General features: G+C 42.4%; 1 protein-coding gene across 6 annotated transcripts in view; it reads right to left on the reverse strand.

Annotated features, from left to right (window-relative positions):
• Positions 1-18,419, reverse strand: part of CFAP221 (cilia and flagella associated protein 221) — a 147,219-nt gene that overhangs the window by 111,415 nt on the left and 17,385 nt on the right. For all 6 annotated transcript variants that reach the window (XM_049889160.1, XM_049889161.1, XM_049889162.1 and 3 more), the window contains exon 6: positions 16,508-16,608. In XM_049889160.1, coding sequence (XP_049745117.1) covers positions 16,508-16,608 — 101 coding nt within the window. The remainder of the gene's footprint in view (positions 1-16,507; positions 16,609-18,419) is intronic.

An 18,419-nucleotide genomic window follows, 5' to 3' on the forward strand; every position in this document is an offset into this window, starting at 1 on the left:
CAGTCCTCAGCACTGACTGAAACGAAGAGCAGACAGACCAGAACTGACTTCCCGGGAGGTTTGTCCTGTTGGTTTCAGAAGCCTGAGCTATGGGATGTGCAGGGAGGCAGGGAGAGTGTTGACTATGAGAGAAGACCACTGCATGAGCTTTCTCGGGCAATGTGCAGTAGGCTTGCAACTGACAGTGTCTGGGTGGGGGAGGTGTGGACATACTCCAAACGGACCCCAGGGAGGTCTGTCTTATTGATTTTAGGGCAGAAACTTGGGGCCCTGTCTCTTTGTACAGGCAGGGGCTGTGGTGGTTACGGAAGCAGACTCTTTTTCTGGGGCCACTACCCCAGTTCATAGTTGCCAGTAGCCCATTTGGCTGAGGGAGGGGCAGGAGTGGTGGGAGAAGTGATTTTCCTACCATAATCAACTCAGTGTTGATTTGTTGACTCTGCCTGCCTGCAGTTCCCTGCTGCTGTCCTCTGTTCCCCGATTCAGAGTCCCTCAAAGGTAAACACCACTTCCTTATATTTCTTCCCAGAATTCAAAAATCCTGCATCTTTAACTACTGCTCCTGGTAGACATGTTGCTTTGTTCTAGATGCTGATCATAAATTTGTGCCGCTCCACCCCACTGCCCTATACAAACCAGTGGAGAAATTTTCCAAATCAAATATGTACAAAGTCTAAAGGAGAAAAACAGAGCATTAAAATTTTTAAGTTAGGCTTTAAGAAGATCATCATTGGCTTTCCTCATTTTAGGCTTTTCAATGTTTTGATTGATTTTTCCAGAAGTGAAAAGTCTAGAATGAAACATTTTGTGAGAAAAAATTTTTTTTAAATAAAAACTTAGGTCTTCGATTTAAAGTTCCCTTTTGTTGACTATCTCAAGTTGGTACCCACTTGTGCTTAAAAAGGGAGAAGTATTTATACCTCTTAATACAATCCCTATGAATCAGGGTGAGATTTTTTTTTTCTTGCTACTAGATCAGTATTAGGTCAGCAAAGGGATATTAAATGAAATAAATTTTAACTGCAAAATATGGGAGAATTTTTCACACAGAAAAAATTCAGGCTATTGTTAAGTGACAGTGATTGTTTTCCTGCATATCAATTTTGAAGCAATTTTTAAATATAAGCTCACCTACTGCTCTAAAGTGAAGAGGATTTGAAGCACTTACTAATGAAGATCAAAGACCACAGCCTTCAGTATGGATTACACCTCAACATAAAGAAAACAAAAATCCTCACAGCTGGACCAAGGAGCAACATCATGATAAACAGAGAAAAGATTGAAGTTGTCAAGGATTTCATTTTACTTGGATCCACAATCAACAGCCATTTGGAAGCAGCAGTCAAGAAATCAAAAGACACACTGCATTGGGCAAATCTGCTGCAAAGGACCTCTTCAAAGTGTTGAAGAGCAAAGATGTCACCTTGAAGACTAAGGTGCGCCTGACCCAAGCCATGGTATTTTCAATCGCATCATATGCATGTGAAAGCTGGACAGTGAACAAGGAAGAAGTACTGATGCCTTTGAATTGTGGTGTTGGTGAAGAATATTGAATATACCACGGAGTGCCAAAAGAACAAATAAATCTGTCTTGGAAGAAGTGCGGCCAGAATGCTCCTTAGAGGCAAGGATGGCGAGACTGCGTCTTACATGCTTTGGACATGTTGTCAGGAGGGATCGGTCCCTGGAGAAGGACATCACGCTTGGCAGAGTACAGGGTCAGCAGAAAAGAGAAAGACCCTCAACAAGGTGGATTGACACACTGGCTGCAACAATGAGCTCAAGCATAACAACGATTGTAAGGATGGCGCAGGACTGGGCAGTGTTTCGTTCTGTGGTGCATAGGGTCGCTATGAGTCGGAACCGACTCCACGGCACCTAACAACAACAACAACAACTGCTTGATATACCTGAGCAGGGGCTGAAGTAAAGGACAAATGTGTTGATGAGCTCACGTCACCACTGCCAGATTGTTCCCATAAAATGCTGCTGCTCCTTCAAATCAACTTTGAGTTTTGAACATGCAGAATGAGTCCCTAGTATAAGTACTGTTAGATGGGCGATTCAAACCCACTCAGAGGCAGCACGGAAGAAAGGCTGTTGATCTGCTTCTGTAAAGGTTACAGCCAAAAAAACCCCTATGGCGCAGTTCTACTCTGTCACACATGGGATCCCCTATGAGACCGAATCAACCTGACGGCAATGGGTTTGGCTTTTGTTGTTGTTTTTTAGTAAAAGTAGAGAGTGTGCTTTCTTTAACATGCTAAAAATGTGTATTTCTTCTCTTTGAGAAGGGAGGACTTCAAACAATTTTTCTGAAGATCAATTTTAAGTCTTGTCCTGACACTTAATATAAACATGTAAGTGGCAGGACAAGACTTAAAATTGATCTTCAGAAAAATTGTTTGAAGTCCATATAGGATGGATGAGATTGTATTTTGTCTTCAAGACCCTTTAAGACAGAGAGTTATTACAAAATTTCACAAGCCACGATGGTTAGGTTTGTCTAGTTATAAAGCGCAGTTCAAACTACAGAAGGGTAAAAAAAAAAAAAAAAAAAGTAGGAGCTAAGAATTCTGCTTCCAGAGATTCTGGGTTTGATTTAGAGATGTTGGACAGAAACTGGAATGCAACTTCTTGTTATTTACAGAAGCTGTCAAAATATATTTTACAAGATCTTGAACCACCAAAGTTGTTTATAGGTAGTTGGCAGGTGTCCGTGTGGAATCTTATCTCAGTAAGGAAATTTTCCAACAATCGAATTCAGCCAATGACAATTTAACTGATGACTGTATACAAGTCCACTACGTGACCTTGTGGAAAAATGTACCCAGGCGCTATCTAGTCCCAGAAGCAACCCCAAATTAAGAAAGAAAATTTAATGGTGTTAAACACAAATCCTACAACATCTGGCAACTCTGTCCAAATCAATTCCAACTGAATTCACTTTTTGTGTTCTCCTATTGCCTTTGTCCTTCTCCATAAAGTAGTGTTTCTTTTTTAGCTCTAGAAATGGTGGCTGTACTCTGACACATAAAAGTATAAGTGCCATGGGAACCCTCATCTATTGCTGGTGGGAATGTAAAATAGTGCAGCTGCTTTGGAAAACAGTCTGGCAGCTCCTCAACATGCTAAACCTACAGTTTCCATATTGTTGTTGTTAGGTGCCGTCGAATCAATTCCAACTCACAGCAAACCTGAGACAGAGCAGAACTGCCCCACAGGGCTTTCTAGGCTACACTCTTTACAAGAGCAGATTGCCAGGTCTTCTCTCCTGCAGAGTCACTGGGTGGGTTAGAACTGCCAACCTTTTGGTTAGGAGTTGAGCACTTAACCATTGCATCACCAGGGTTCCTCACAGTTATCATATGACCCAGCAGTTCCCCTCCTAAGTACATACCAAGTGAAATGAAAACATATGTCTACACAAAAACATGTATACAAATGTTCATTGCAGTATTATTCATAAATCCAAGAAAGTAAAAACAACTCAAATATCTACCAACTGATAAAAGGATGAACAGAATGTGATATATCCAAAACAATGGGATGTTACTCAGCCATTAAAAGAGAATGAAATAGTGATACATGCCACATTATGATAAATGAAAGAAGCCAGTCATAAAAGACCACATGTTGCATGTTACTTAAGGTTGGGGGGTATGAGGGGTAAGGGGATGATAGCTAAAGGGTATGGGGCTTCTTTTCTGGGTGATGAAAATGCTCTAAAATTGATTGTGGTGATGGATGTATAGCTGTATGAATATATTAAAAACTACTGAATTGTGTATTTTAAATTAGTGAATTTTATGATATGTGACTCATATCTCAATAAAGCTTTTTTTTTTTTTTTTTTTATGTATAAGGGTCAAGAGAAGGAAGTAGCTCTTATCTCTAAACCCACAGCCAGGCCCTCATCTCCAGCCATCTCTGCCCCTCTGTGGGACTGCTCTGGGGCCACACTCCACAGCTTGTGTACAGCCCAACAGCTACTTTGGGGGATTTACACAGCCACCTTGGTTGGGTGTCGGAAGCCCACCCTCAGTTTGGCCGGCCAGGCCTCCCCTTCTAAGCCTGCTGGAGCAATTTCTCCACATGTTGTTGTTAATGTGTGAGCCAAACTAGCTGGATCTTATTTGTAGATTCTTTAGGTAAAAATCTCTTTAATATAATAATAGCAACAATTGCTAATACAAAGAACTAACTATATGTTAGGCACTCTTCAAACTATTAAGTATTGAAAACTTTAACTATTATTATTAACTATCAATACATTCTATTTTAACTCATGTCGTCCTCAGAATAATTGTACAAGGTAGGTACTATTATTAGCTGCATTGTACAGAGGAGGGTATTGAGAAGCACAAAGAGGCTGTCATTTCCAAGATCACAAAGCCATTATGAAGCACAGCCAAAATTGGAATCCAAGCGAAACGGCTCCAGACCCGTAGAGGTCTGTGATGTTAAACATCACTGCATGGCCTTACCCCTTCCCAGTTTCTTTTTTGAAAGTCCTCAGGCTAGACAGGTAATATAAATAAGTGGATGGGGCTGAGTGTGGGGTGGCAGAGAGTGGTGGGGGCTGTGGTGAGCTGGAAAGGGCATTTCCCTCTAAACGGGGCAGCTATTACTTGGCCCCAGTTGAGCTAATTGTGCCATGCAGAAATGTTGGCCCAGTATTGCTAGATGATCCTCCCCATCTCATTTTTAAAAGAATTGGAAATCCAAATTTTTATGTGAAATATCTTGATTTGTAAATGTGGGCAGCTAATTTAAATGTTTAGAAAAAAATAAACTACTACCATATGGGTGAAACCAAGCAGGTCGGGGGCTTCACTAAATCAGAGGTCACAAACTGGGGGCTAGCAGGCCAAATTCAGAATGGATGGATGGATGAGTGCATGAGTGGGTGACAAAGCCAAGACAAGTGGAGACAGGACTTGAGGATTGATGGGCCACTGCTTCACTTCCCTCCAACAACAATCTGAAAACTCCTTAGAAAACCACTCTAGGGTTTAGACTTTGCATAAGGAGGTAGAAATGGAAAGACTGAGGTTGAGGAAATAATGATGCGAGCAGAATGAGCCAGTGGCAACACTGCAAACAAAGTCAGGTGTCCCATCTCCACAAGACACAGGGGCGGGTGGGTTCCAGTAGAGCTGAAGGAGAAGCTAACCTGGGAGCTGCCCTCTGGGTAAAAATAAAAACAAACTCATTGCCATCAAGTCGATTGTGACTGATAGCGACCCAATAAGACAGAGTAGAACAGCCCCATAGGGTTTCCAAGGAGCAGCTGGTGGATTCAAACTGCCAGCCTTTTGGTTAGCAGCCTGAGCTCTTAACCACTGCACCACTGGGGCTCCTGGGTGGGGCAAGGTGGGTAGGAAAGACCAGTGACGCTGGGCACAGAAACTGCCAAATGGCTGGGACAAGTGCAGAGAGGGAAGCGTTCATGTTGTTGTGAGCTCTGATTTATGGCAACCGCATGTACAACGGAACAAAACGTTACTGGGTCCTGTGCCATCTTCATGACCATTGGTATGCTCAAGTCCATTACTGAGGCATTGTGTCAATCCATTTCATTGAGTATTTCCCTTGTTTTCATTGGCCCTCTATTCTACCCACTTCACAATTCACCCATTTCTGGTCTCATAGCCTGCTCTGACAAGCAGCCCCCTGAGGGAGATCCCCCCACAGGCCCTACAGGTAAGGAAATACGGTGATGTGAACAAAAATGAGAGTGGAAAGCTTGGAGACCACAGATCAGACTGTGATTTAAGGTGATCCCTTCTTCTCAAGCATCAGAGGCACAGGATGGGAGCAGTCTGTCCTTGCAGGAGCAGTATTTTATCACTGGTAACATTTAGAATTGTTGGTGCACGGTGATATTAAAAAGCAGGTCATTTTTTAGTGGGTTTTATTGTTGTTTTTAAATTTTCTACAGAGGATGAACCCCCTTTATTGCTTGCATGTGGGGCAGACCACTCCCACCACCCACTTCCTAGTAGGCTACTGATTGGGGGTCCCGGGAGGCTGCCTGTGCCTCCTTCCTAGACTCGGTATGTCCTGGGGAGGGAAGGCAGCCCCAGTGGTTCCCCTAGTGTGCATCAGCCCTGTGCTACCCAATAATAACACAGTCCACCAGGAGATCACCTGTGCCAGGTTACAGCTCACATCAGCTCTGCTGCTCAAGGAATTCATGCCATCACACCAGAGAAGTATAATCCCAGAGGAAGATGCCACATGGGGTGACTGGTTGAACGTGTCTGTCAAGGGCCAGTCTGCTTGCTGTAAATCTCTTTTTTTTTTTTTTTAGTTGTGGTAAATACATATATAACAAAACATTTGTCACTTTAACAATTTTTACATGTACATTCATGAGCCACATAACACCCATTCGGACCATGTCTGACTGTATATATGTTCATGGCCCCATTTCAGAAATCCCAATTGGACAATGAGGCGTAGCAAATGCAATAGCTTCCCACACGCAACGTGTAGCTCATGTCTGTTGTATACAAAGCAATTGTGCTGGGCGTATAATGGTACAGTACATACATAACCTATAATATACATGTCTTGATAACCCACCAACCCCCAAAAAAAGTGTCTTGATAGTCATAATAAATGCCTATGTTACTAGCTTATGTATGTACTGTACTGTACTTTCTATCGTTATTTCTTTGTGTGTGTGTATGATTTAGGTGAAAGTTTACAGAGAAAACTAGTTTCCCATTCAGTAATTTATGTACAAAGTATTCCGTGACATTGGTTGCAATCCCTGCAGTATGTCAGCACTCCCCCCATTTCCACCCTGAGTTCCTTGCTTCCATTCATCTGGTTTTCCTGCCCCTTCCTGCCTCCTCATCTTTGCTTTTGGGCAAATGTTGCCCTTTTGGTCTCACGGAGTTGATTGTTCTGAGGAGCACTTTCCCCATGGGTGTTTATTTTATAGGCCTGTTTGTTATTTGGCTGAAAAGTGATCTCCAGGACTGGCTTTAGATCTAAGTTAGAAGGGTGACTAAGTGTCACAGTCTTGGGGATTCCTGCAGTCTCTGTCAGACTGGTAAGTTTGATCTTTTGCATGAATTTGAATTTTGTTCTACCTTTTCTCCTGCTCTGTCCAGGATCCTCTATTGTGATTCTGGTCAAAACGGTCAGTAGTGGTGGCCAGGCACCATCTAGTTCTTCTAGTCTCAGGATGGTGAAGGCTGTGGTTCATGTGGGCCTTTTGGGTTAATTGCTTCCTTGAATCTTTGGTTTTCTTCACTCTCCTTTGCTCCAGATGGGAAGAGACCAATAGTTGTATCTTAGACGGCGTACACAAGCTTTTAGGACCCCAGACGCTACATAGAATGTTGACTTCATGAGCTGTGTTATGCCAGTTGACCTACATGTCCCCTAAGACTATGGTCCCCAGCCCTCAAGCCCAGTAACTCAGTCCCGTGAAGTGTTTGGTTGTGTCTAAGAAGTTTCCCTGACTATGCTCCATTGTATACATGACTATACCTGCAGCATACACTAATATGCATGTAGAAATATCCACAACTTAGTCTATATATGCACGAGTGTACTCCCACATGCCCATGCCCTCCCATACCTATTCAGCATACATATCTGCCTGTGTAACTACTTGTAAATTATTGTTTGTTATTACTATTGTTGGAGGATTGTATACATTATTCAGCACAGTTGCCTTTTATTCTTGCACACCAGTCAGTATCTTTCTTTGTCGTGGTCTTTTTGCGCTGACTTTCCCCATATTGCGTACTACCTTTCCCTTCACCAAAGTTAACATGTGTCTGCTATCTAGTTTGTGATTTTCCCTCCTTCCCCCTCCCATCCCTGGTAACCATCAAAGGATGTTACTTTCTGTGTGTAAACATTTTTTTTTAACTTTTTATAACAGTGGTCTCATATGATATTTGTCCTTTTATAACTGACTTATTTCACTCAGCCTAATGCCCTCCAGAATCATCCATATTGTGAGGTGTTTTGTGAATTCATCATTATTCTTTATCATTGCATGGTATTCCATTTTATGTGTGTACCATGGTTTTTGTTGGTTTGTTTTTTTAATCCACTCATCCATTCATGGGCATTTAGGTTGTTTCCATCTTTTTGCTATTGTGAATAACGCTGCAATGAACATGGGTGTGCATATGTCTATTCTTATTATGGCTCTTATTTCTCTAGGGTATATACCTAGGAGTGGGATTGGTGGATTATATGGCATTTCTGTTTGTAACTTTTTAAGGAAGCACCACATCATTTTCCATAGCGGTTGTACCATTTTACATTGGCACCAGCAACATATAAGAGTTCCAATCTCTTCCACAACCTTGTTTTCTGATTTTTGGATCAATACCATTCTTGCCAGGGTGAGATTGTATCTCATTGTAGTTTTGATTTACATCTCTCCAATAGTTAATAATTGTGAGCATCTCTTCATGTGTTTGTTAGCCACCTGAGTGTCTTCTTTGAGTGTCTGTTCATGGTCTTTGCCCATTTTTTAATTGGATCGTTTGTCTTTTTGTTGTTGAGGTGTTGAAGTTTTCTATAAATTTTAGAGATTAGGCCCTTGTCGGACATGTCATAGCCAAAATTTTTTTCCCCGTCTATAGGTTCTCTTTTTACTGTTTTGAAAAAATCTTTTGATGAGCATAAGTGTTTAATTTTTAGGAGGTTGCAGTTATCTAGGTTATCTTCTACTATTTGTACATTTTCAGTTATGTTTGGTATTCTGTTTATGTCATATATTAGGGCCCCTAGCTTTGTCCCTACTTTTTCTTCCATGGTCTTTACAGTTTTAGGTCTTTGATCCATTTTGAGCTGGTTTTTGTGTATGGTGTGAGGTATGGATCCTGTTTCATTGGATCCTGCCAGTTCTGCCAGAACCACTTGTTAAAGAAATAGCTCCTTTTATATTGAATGGACTTCAACCCTTTGTCAAAGATCAGCTGCCCACAGGTACATGAATTTGGTTCTGGGTTCTCAATTCTGCTCCATTGGTTTATGTGTCTGTCATTGTACCAGTACCAGGCTGTTTTGACTACTGTGGCTGTATAGTAGATTCTGAGATCAGGGAGTGTGAGGCCTCTGTCTTAGGCTAGGTTCTATAGAGAAGCAAAACCAGTGAAGCATCTATCTATTTATCTACATAGAGAGAGATTTATGTCAATGAAATAGCTCACACAGTTGTAGAGGCCGGAAAGTCCCAAGTCCATGGGTCAGGCTGGAGGCTTCTCCTGACTCACACAGGTACAGGCAGGGGCTGGCGAACCCAAGATCAGCAGGTCAGACAACAGGCCTCTGGTTCACAGACTGTGAAGGCTAACCAATCCCAAGATCACCAAGTAAGCTGCTAGCTCAAGTCCCAAGAACCAGAGGTCAGATGAACAGGAGCCAGCTGCAGGATCCAGAGCAAGCAAAAGCCCACAAGCCTTGACAGAAAGTCTACCTATTTTGGATGTAGGCCACACCCCCAAGGAAACTCCTTTTCAACTGATTGTCTACTCACAGCAGATCCCATCATGGAGACGATTACATTATATCAGATCTCATCATGGAAGTGATTACATCATTACACAGACTGCCAAACTACATCATAACTGCCAAACCACTGAGGATCATGGCCCAGCCAAGTTGACACACAAGCTTAATGACAACAGCCTCCTACTTTGTTCTTCTTCAATAATGTTTTATTTATCCGAGGTTCCTTTCCTTTCCATATAAAGTAGGTGATTAGTTTTTCCATCTCATTAAAGAATGTCGTTGGAATCGGCATTGAGATTACATTATATTTGTAGATCACTTTGAGTAGTACAGTCATCCCACAGTATCCATGGGGGATTGGTTCCAGGACCCCCCACAGATACCAAAATCTATCGATGTTCAAGTCCCTATATAAAATAGCATTGTATTTGCATATATCATATGCATATCCCCCTGCATACTTTAAATCATCTCTGGATTACTTATAATACCTGATACAATGTAAAAGCTATTTAAATAGTTGTTAATGCTTACGCTAACACTTAATGCTTTCTCAGTCTTTGCAAGCTCAAACAACAAATGCTGGAGAGAGACTAAGGATCCTTGAAATGGCGGGAGGCTACAGCAGGGTATTCCTACATATCATTTCATTCACGTGGATTCAGCATACTACTTGGCGTGTGGCAAATTCAAGTTTTGCTTTTTGGAAAAAATTTTTTTCTGAATATTTTTGATCTGCAGTTGGTTGAATTTGTGCATGTAGAACCCATGGATACAGAGGGCCAACTATATTAACACTTTCACAATATTAAGTCTTTTTATCCATGAGCATGGTATGTTTTCCCTTTTATGTCTGTTTCTTATGGTTTCTTGCAGTACTGTTTTGTAGTTTCCTTTGTATAAGTCTTTTACATTCCTAGTTAGGTTTATTCCTAAGTATTTTATCTTTTGGGGGGCTATTGTAAATGGCATTGTTTTCCTGATTTGCCTCTCAGAGTTCTCTATGAATGTAGAGGGAGCTACCTGATTTATGTATGTTGCTCTTGTATCCTGCCACTTTGCTGAATCCTTCTATTAGTTCCAGAAACTTTACTGTAGAATCTCTGGGATTTTCTATGTATAGGATCATATCATCTGTGAATAGAGATAGTTTTACTTCTTCCTTACCAATCTGGATGCCCTTAATTTTCCTTTCTTGCCTTATTGCTCTAGCTATGTCTTCCTGTACAATATCTGTAGATTTCTGAAAGATGCTGCTGTACTCTCCTTTACCAGCTGCTGCACCCAAGCCCCAGATGCTGTGGGTGTCTACCAATTCTCACCCTGACCTTGGCTGGGAGATTAGAACTTCCTACCCATCCCTAACCGGCCAACTGAATGAGGATATACAAACCTGGCCCCTTTGCTTCATAGCAGGTCAACTCTGGAGCTGCCAGAGTTTTTTTTTTTTTGGGGGGGGGTCTCAGTCCCCTCCCCCTTCCTCATTCTGCTTCCCTTGCTCCTTTATGGGTTTTTCCTTAATAACTAATGCATACCTGAATCCTCGTCTCTGCTTCCAAGGAACCTGACCTAAGACTGTGCTGCTGTATTTGGATATTTGCAACCATTGCCTATTTCTTAAGTGTCCCAGGCCTTCTTGTGTCTCGTGCCTGGCTCACTACAGCAGTCCCAGCCATGCCCACTCCAATTCTCTGCATACCGCTGCCAGATGAGGTTTCTGAAATGCAGACATGACTGTGCCATTTTTCTTGTGACTATGCCAGGCATGTCTGGTCTCAGAGTAAAATCTAGATTTTACAGGAAACCCTAGGAGGCCCTTCCTTCTCAGATCTCTCCTGCTTCCTCTGCCCCTGCTCTTGTAAGCCATATCCAGTCACAAGAATTACACACAGTCCCACACGTGCTGTGCTACTTCACATGTCTCACTTTGCACGTGCTACTCCTCCGCCTGGAACATTCCCCTCTTCTCTCCTTCGCTCCCCCAGCCCCCCAACTCCTTCTTCTGCTGGCTAATCTCTAGTGGTCTTTCAAAACTCTGTTCAGACATGTTCTCTTCTAGGAAGTCTTATCTGAGCTCCCACGTTCCACCTGACCCATTCTTGCCTAAAACAGAGCTGGATAGGTGTCCTTCCTTCATACCCTGAATTAGAATTGTCTGTTCTATCATGGAGCACATGGTGGCACAGTGGTTAAGAGCTCAGGTGCTAACCAAAAGGTAAGTATTTCAAAACCACCAGCTGCTCCTTGGAAACCCTATGGGGCAGTTCTACTCTGTCTTATAGGGTCGCTATGAGTCGCAGTTGACTCGATGGCCATGGGTTTGATTTTGTTTTGGTGTCATGGTAAAACAAAAAGCAAACCTATTGCCATTAAGCCCATTCCAACTCGTAGTGGCCCCATGTGTTACAGAGCAGAACTGCTCCATATAGTTTTCTTGGCAGTAATCTTTATGAAAGCAGACCTCCAGGCCTTTCCTCCACAGTGCTGCTGGGCAGGTTCAAACCACAAACCCTTAGGTTAGTAGTCCAGTGCAAACCGCTTATGCCACCCAGGCACCTTCTATCATGGTACCATGTCTTAATCATCGCGGTGTCCTCAGAATCTAACATTGTGCCTGGCACAGAGCAGGCATTCAAGAAAGGTTTGCTGAAAAAAATACCAGACTTACTGGCCTGACAGAGACTGGAGAAACCCTGAAAATACAGCCCCCAGACACCCTTTTTGCTCAGTAAAGATGTCACTCCCCAGGCTCACCCTTCAGCCAAAGATTAGATAGGCCCATAAAACAAAACAGGCCTAAAGAGGCACACCAGCCCAGGGGCAAGGACTAGAAGGTAGGAGGGGACAGGAAAGCTGGTAATAGGGAACCCAAGGTCAAGAAGGGAGAGTGTTGACATGTCATGGGGTTGGTAACCAATGTCACAAAACAATATGTGTACAAACTGTTTAACGAGATGCTAGTTTGTTCTGTAAGCCTTCATCTAAAGTACAATAAAAAAAAAAAAAGAAAGGTTTGCTGAATGAATTAATGAATGAACACTGAATAAATAACCCATCCAAATGATAATCCCCCCCAAAGGTAGCCTAGGATTTCTGGTGAAATACCACCTGTCCTGCTACCAGACATTTTATACTGAATGCAGTATAGGATGGTTTGGGTAGTTAAGAAATGGTAAAAAGCCATCTTTTAGGACACAGATTTCTTGAGAAGGCACAGCCTGCTGCCAGAATGTTTGGAGGAAATAATAGCACGCTTATCTTTTGAAAGATTTTTTTAAATCTCTCACCATTATACACAATAAATCATTTTAAGAAACTGTGTAGCTGAAATTTTCATTCTGATTACAAGGGAGGAGCATTTTGTACAAAATAGCTCAGGAAAAAGCTTCTACGGAGGTTAAGCAGATTTTAAGACCTGAAGACCGATGTCTGCATTGTAAGGCAAATTATTTTCACCAACTTCAGAAATTTTTAACTCATAAAACTGGCTTGCTGTCCAACCGAAAAGTAACTTGGTGGGGGTGGGGAGGAGAGGAGAGAGGAAAAAGAATTTTTGAACTAGGCAGCTGGTTATTTCCTGTCACTTCAATTTTGGTAAAAACTGCTACATTTGCTCATTTAAAGGAGATGGCTATGTTTGGCCTCAAAATGCATAGAACGAGTGGGCCCTGCCAGGAGGGCTTCTCCTTTGTTGGACACTTGGGGCCGCTGTACATGCCACTTACTACTGAGGAGTGGGAGAAGTCAGGAGGGGTTGGCGGGCAGGGGTGATTCACTGGTAGAAGAAGCAGTGGGACAGTGTTCTGGCAGGATGTTCTGGGGAAAGTACATTGTCATGGACTGAATTATGTCCGCCCCAAAATGTGTGTATTAACTTGGTTAGGCCATGTGTGGTTGTCCCTATTTTGTGATTTTCCTATGTGTTATAAACCATAATCTCTGCCTGTGGTTAAAGAGGATTAGGGTGGGATGTAACACCCTTGCTCAGGTCACCCCCTGATCCAACGTAAAGGGAGTTTCCCTGGGGTGTGGCCTGTACCACCTTTTATCTCTCAAGAGATAAAAGTAAAGGAAAGCTAGCAGAGAAGGGCGACCTCATACCACCAAGAAAGCAGCACCGGGAGCAGAGCGTGTCCTTTGGGCCCAGGGTCCCTGCACCTGAGAAGCTCCATGACAAGGGGAAGATTGAGCACAAGGACCTTCCTCCAGAGCCAGCAGAAGGAGAAAGTCTTCCCCTGGAGCCAATGCCCTGAATTTGGACTTGTAACCTACTAGCCTGTGAGAGAATAAATTTCTCTTTATTAAAGCCACCCACTTGCAGTATTTCTGTTATGGCAGCACTAGATGACTAAGACATACCTAGAGAATGGAATAGCAAGGAGCCAAGAATATACAAGTCATTAAAAAAGTAAAAGCCTGACAATACCCAGCGCTGGCAATAATGTAGGAGAAACAGGGATTCGCCTGCACTGCACGTAAGTGTGTAAAGGGCTGCAATCACCTGAGAAAGCAGTTTGGCATCACAGTAACAGGGAACCTGCGCTATGACTCACAATTCCACTTGTAGGTATACGCTCTGGGGAAATTCTGGTACGCGTGTCCAGGAGACATGTACAAAGATATACAACAGGAGTATTTGCCATAACAAAATAAAAAAAAGAGGAGAAACAACTCACAGGTCCCTAAACAAGGCAGATAGAAAAACTGTAGTAAATTCATACAGCGGATACCACAGCAGCAAACTACAACTACAGGCATTCACGTGGCCAAGCCACAAAAACATGATGTTGGATAAAACAAGCAGATTACAAAATAATTTACCTACAATATGATTCCATTTACATAAAGACCAACAACTGGCAAAGCTCAACAATGTTCTACTTAGGGGTGCACACATACGTCTTAAAGCTGCTAGAGTAAGTCAAGGAAATGGTTATCACAAAATTCAGAATAGTGGCTTCCAAGTTCTTGGTAATGTTTTAGGTCTTAAGATAAGTATTCATTATATTATTATTATTGTTTAAACTGTATGTATGTTATTACTGTATACTCCTGTGTGTGTATTGTTCATTTTACAATTTCTAAAGAGCTGTTTAAAGAGAAGTAAACAGAGATGGTGAGTCCAGAGCTCACAGGGGAGGTGTGCTGAGGAGGAGGAGGGCCACATATCAATATGTTCATTCCACTCAAGGACAGCCCGAAACCAAAACCAAACCCACTGCCGTTGAGTTGATTCCGACTCATGGCAACCCCATGTGTTACAGAATAGAACTGCTCTATCTGGTTTTCTTGGCTCAAATCTTTGTGGAAGGAGATTGAGAGGCCTTTCTTCTGTGGCACTGCTGGGTAGGTTTGAACCGCCAACCCTTAGGTCAGTAGTCGAGTGCAAGCCATTTGCACCCCCCAGGGACCTTCTGAAGGACAGCAGGCAGTGCTAAAAAAAAAAGAAGGACCCTAAAGCTCATATACACAAGTCCAAAAACCTGCCACCATCACCAAAAGGGTTCCCTTGCCCCTCTTTCTATCCACCTGGTCACTGGCAACTTGTACCCCTCTGCTCAGCGCTACCTACATGCTCACTTGACCTTGTGTTCACCCACATGAACAAGCTGACGCCAAGAGGCATCTAGCAAATGTCACCTGCTGGAAGAATTCAGATCCTTCAGTGGTTCTTCATCACCTGCAAGATGTATATACCATGCTTCTGGCAGTTCTAAGAGTCCATGCTCTCCTGCCACTTACTATCCCCTGCCTGGAATGCCACCCACACATCACCACCCCGTGGTGTCCACTTAGCATGACCCAGATGTCATCTCTGGGGTGTATCAGTGAGGGCTTTCCCACATGCTCCGGTCAGAGTTAAGTGCTTCCTTGCTTCCTCTTCTGGACTTACACAGGACTCTAGGTTTGCCTTTATTATATTACTTAGCAATTTGACTCTGAAACCTTCAGAATCAGAACCTTTGTTTATTTTTCCTTTTACCATGGGGTAATATTCAAAAGATCAATCAATCGGGACTTCAGAGGCAGCAACCAACTAAAATGGACATAAGGTTGGACCCACGTATTCCTTCCTCCCCACCCCTCAACTGCTGATAATTATTTAGGGTCAACTCCTTAGTCAAGGAATCACTGGGAGGTGGGGGGAAGAGGAAGGGCCAGGAATGGGGGTACTCAGGACAGTGTATATTTCCAAATCAGTACAGCAGTATTCCACCGTTTAACAATTGGCATGGCTATATATATATATATATATATATATATATATATATATATATATATATTTATATATATATATATATATACACACATACATATGCATCGAGGTCTACCAGCTCAATATCCATCTTTATATTGCTGGGAGCACTATTTCATGAAAGGACAAGACATATCTTACATTACAGTTGAAATCATCAACCATTTTCCCAACAAGAGGGCGGGGGAAATCTAAGACTTAGATTATATAGTGAATTTCTGCTGTCTTTGCCTTCCCTGCGTCCATTTCCCCCTTCATCCAAAAACAGAGATTAGTCAATGGATAGACACGTGGTCCAAATTTGTCCAAGAAGACCCAATCCTGCGACTTCTGCTTGAATCTCCCCAGCCCCTCTAGCCCTTCCAATCACTCCTATTGACAGCTAGTTTCAGGAGCTTCTGGCAGCCATCCTGACCCCATGAGGACCATCTTGCCTCTTGAAAAGAAAGCCTGCACAGGGCAACAGAGCCAAGACATGGAGAAAGTCAAATTCCTGCAATTTGATTTAACCCCTAGATCCAGCCATACCTGAAGATCTACCCTGTACCTTTCTGTTAAATGACCCAGTAAATTCCCTTTCTTGCTTACAAGATTTTGTTTTGTTTTGTTTTTGCCTTTCACGACTAAAACTCAGTCTAATTCAGCTGGAAGGATAATCTTCCATTAGGAAAACACAAGTCTAAGTTTCTATATATGTGACTGTGTCTTAGCTTTTCACAGCCTATGATATTTTGGCAGTTCATTTCGGTAACTCACCTTTCCCCCAAGAGAACATTTGATAGACTTATAAATGAGGGAAAATCCAGGGTATTCATGACAGGGTAGGCATGGATGGGAACCAGCAAGGTGTCATCCCCCTAAAATTAATGGAAAACAGGTCAAGTCTACCATACTGAAGATTAATTTTTTTAAAGATATACTTGTAGATGCTTTATTTCTTGTCTTATTTTCTACCACTAAAAAATACTTCCTTAAAAATTATCTGAGTACTTAAGTACAATATGAGAAATATTGAGTTTTCTTAGCCATAAGCAAAGTATAGAAAATTTTAAGTGCACTTCTTTGAAATGATCATCACTATTCAGAAAAGCTAAAGATAATGATAAACCGGCTGCATCGAGTCAACTTCGACTCATGCCAACCCCATGTGTGTCAGAGTAGAACTGTGCTCCATAAGGTTTTCAATGGCTAATTTTTCTGAAGTAGATTGCCAGGCCTTTCTTCCACGGCACTTCTTGATGGACTCAAACCTCCAATCTTTTGGTTAGTAGCTGAGTGTATTAACTGTTTGCAGCACCCGGAAGACTATTCTATTTCTAACTGCTTCTATTTCAGAAGATTGTAAGGAAACACAATCTTTATTGGCCTGACATAGAGAAACTACCACAGAATCAGTGACCCATGTAGCACTGTGTTGTGGATTGAACTGTGTCCCCCCAAAATATGTCAACTTGTCTAGGTCATGATTCCCAATATTGTGTGGTTGTCCTCCATTTTGTGATGTGTTATAAATCCTAACCTCTATGCCTATGGTTATGGTTTTGTTTGGCAGTAAGCTGTCCGTTATGTTAATGAGGAAAGATTAGGTCATGTTAATGAGGATTAGGGTAGGATACAACACACTTACTAAGGTCACAGCCCTGATGTGGTATAAGGGGAGTTTCCCTGGGGTTTGGCCTGTTTCATCTTTTATTTTATAAGAGATAAAAGGAGGGAGAAATGAGCAGAGAGAGACCTGACCACCACCAAGAAAGAAGAGCCAGGAGCGGAGCGCATCCTTTGGATCCAGTGTCCCTGTGCTGAGAACTCCTAGACCCAAGGGAAGATTGATGCTAAGACACACGTAGATATCCAAGGGACACTGGGCCTACAGATGTTGAAAGGAGACAAGGACCTTCCCCCAGAGCCGACAGAGAGTGAATGCTTTCCCCTAGAGCTTCTGCCCTGAATTCAGACTTCTAGCCTCCTAAACTGTGAGAGAATAATTTTCTGTTTGTTAAATCCATCAATTTGTGGTATTTCTGTTATAGCAGCACTAGATGACTACGACACACCAAATATTAAAAGATGAATGGGCAAGAGGGTGCAGAAGCCTGCTTCTAGTCCCCACATAATCTGTGACCCTGAGCAAGACTTTCAAGCTGTCCTGGCCTCATTTCTTCCTTGCGAAACGGAGATATTTACACCTTTCCTTAGAGATGTTTATTAGAATTAAACCAGATGACTACCTTATGAGGCTAAACGTACTGTACAACTGTGAAGTGATACTATTAGCGTTACTATTAACTAGCAGGAAAGGTGCCCTGACATATGATGCCTGCCGTAGGGACTTTTCTTCTGCTTGGTACAGAATACTTCCTGAAAACAACATTCTGGTTTGTCATTTGTTTTCTAAACTAAGGCTCATGTGATATTAAAGCATACCCTTCCATTTCAGTTTTGAAGAATCAGGAATTTACCTAACCTTAAGGCTTCTCAAGTTGCAAGGGTTGGGCCCAGAAGGCAGTGCCGAGGGAGGTGTAATATGGACAGTTTTAAGAAAAGGACGACAAGACTCCATGTCGGTTCTGGCTGGGGCCAAAGAGTGAACTAGGTGACTTACGCAGGGCTCCTAAGAGCTCAAACAGCAGAGGGATCTGGGGTCAAGCCACACAGGCTCCCACACCAT

The sequence above is a fragment of the Elephas maximus genome, chromosome 6 (genome assembly GCF_024166365.1).
Source record: "Elephas maximus indicus isolate mEleMax1 chromosome 6, mEleMax1 primary haplotype, whole genome shotgun sequence".
Classification (NCBI taxonomy): domain Eukaryota; kingdom Metazoa; phylum Chordata; class Mammalia; order Proboscidea; family Elephantidae; genus Elephas; species Elephas maximus.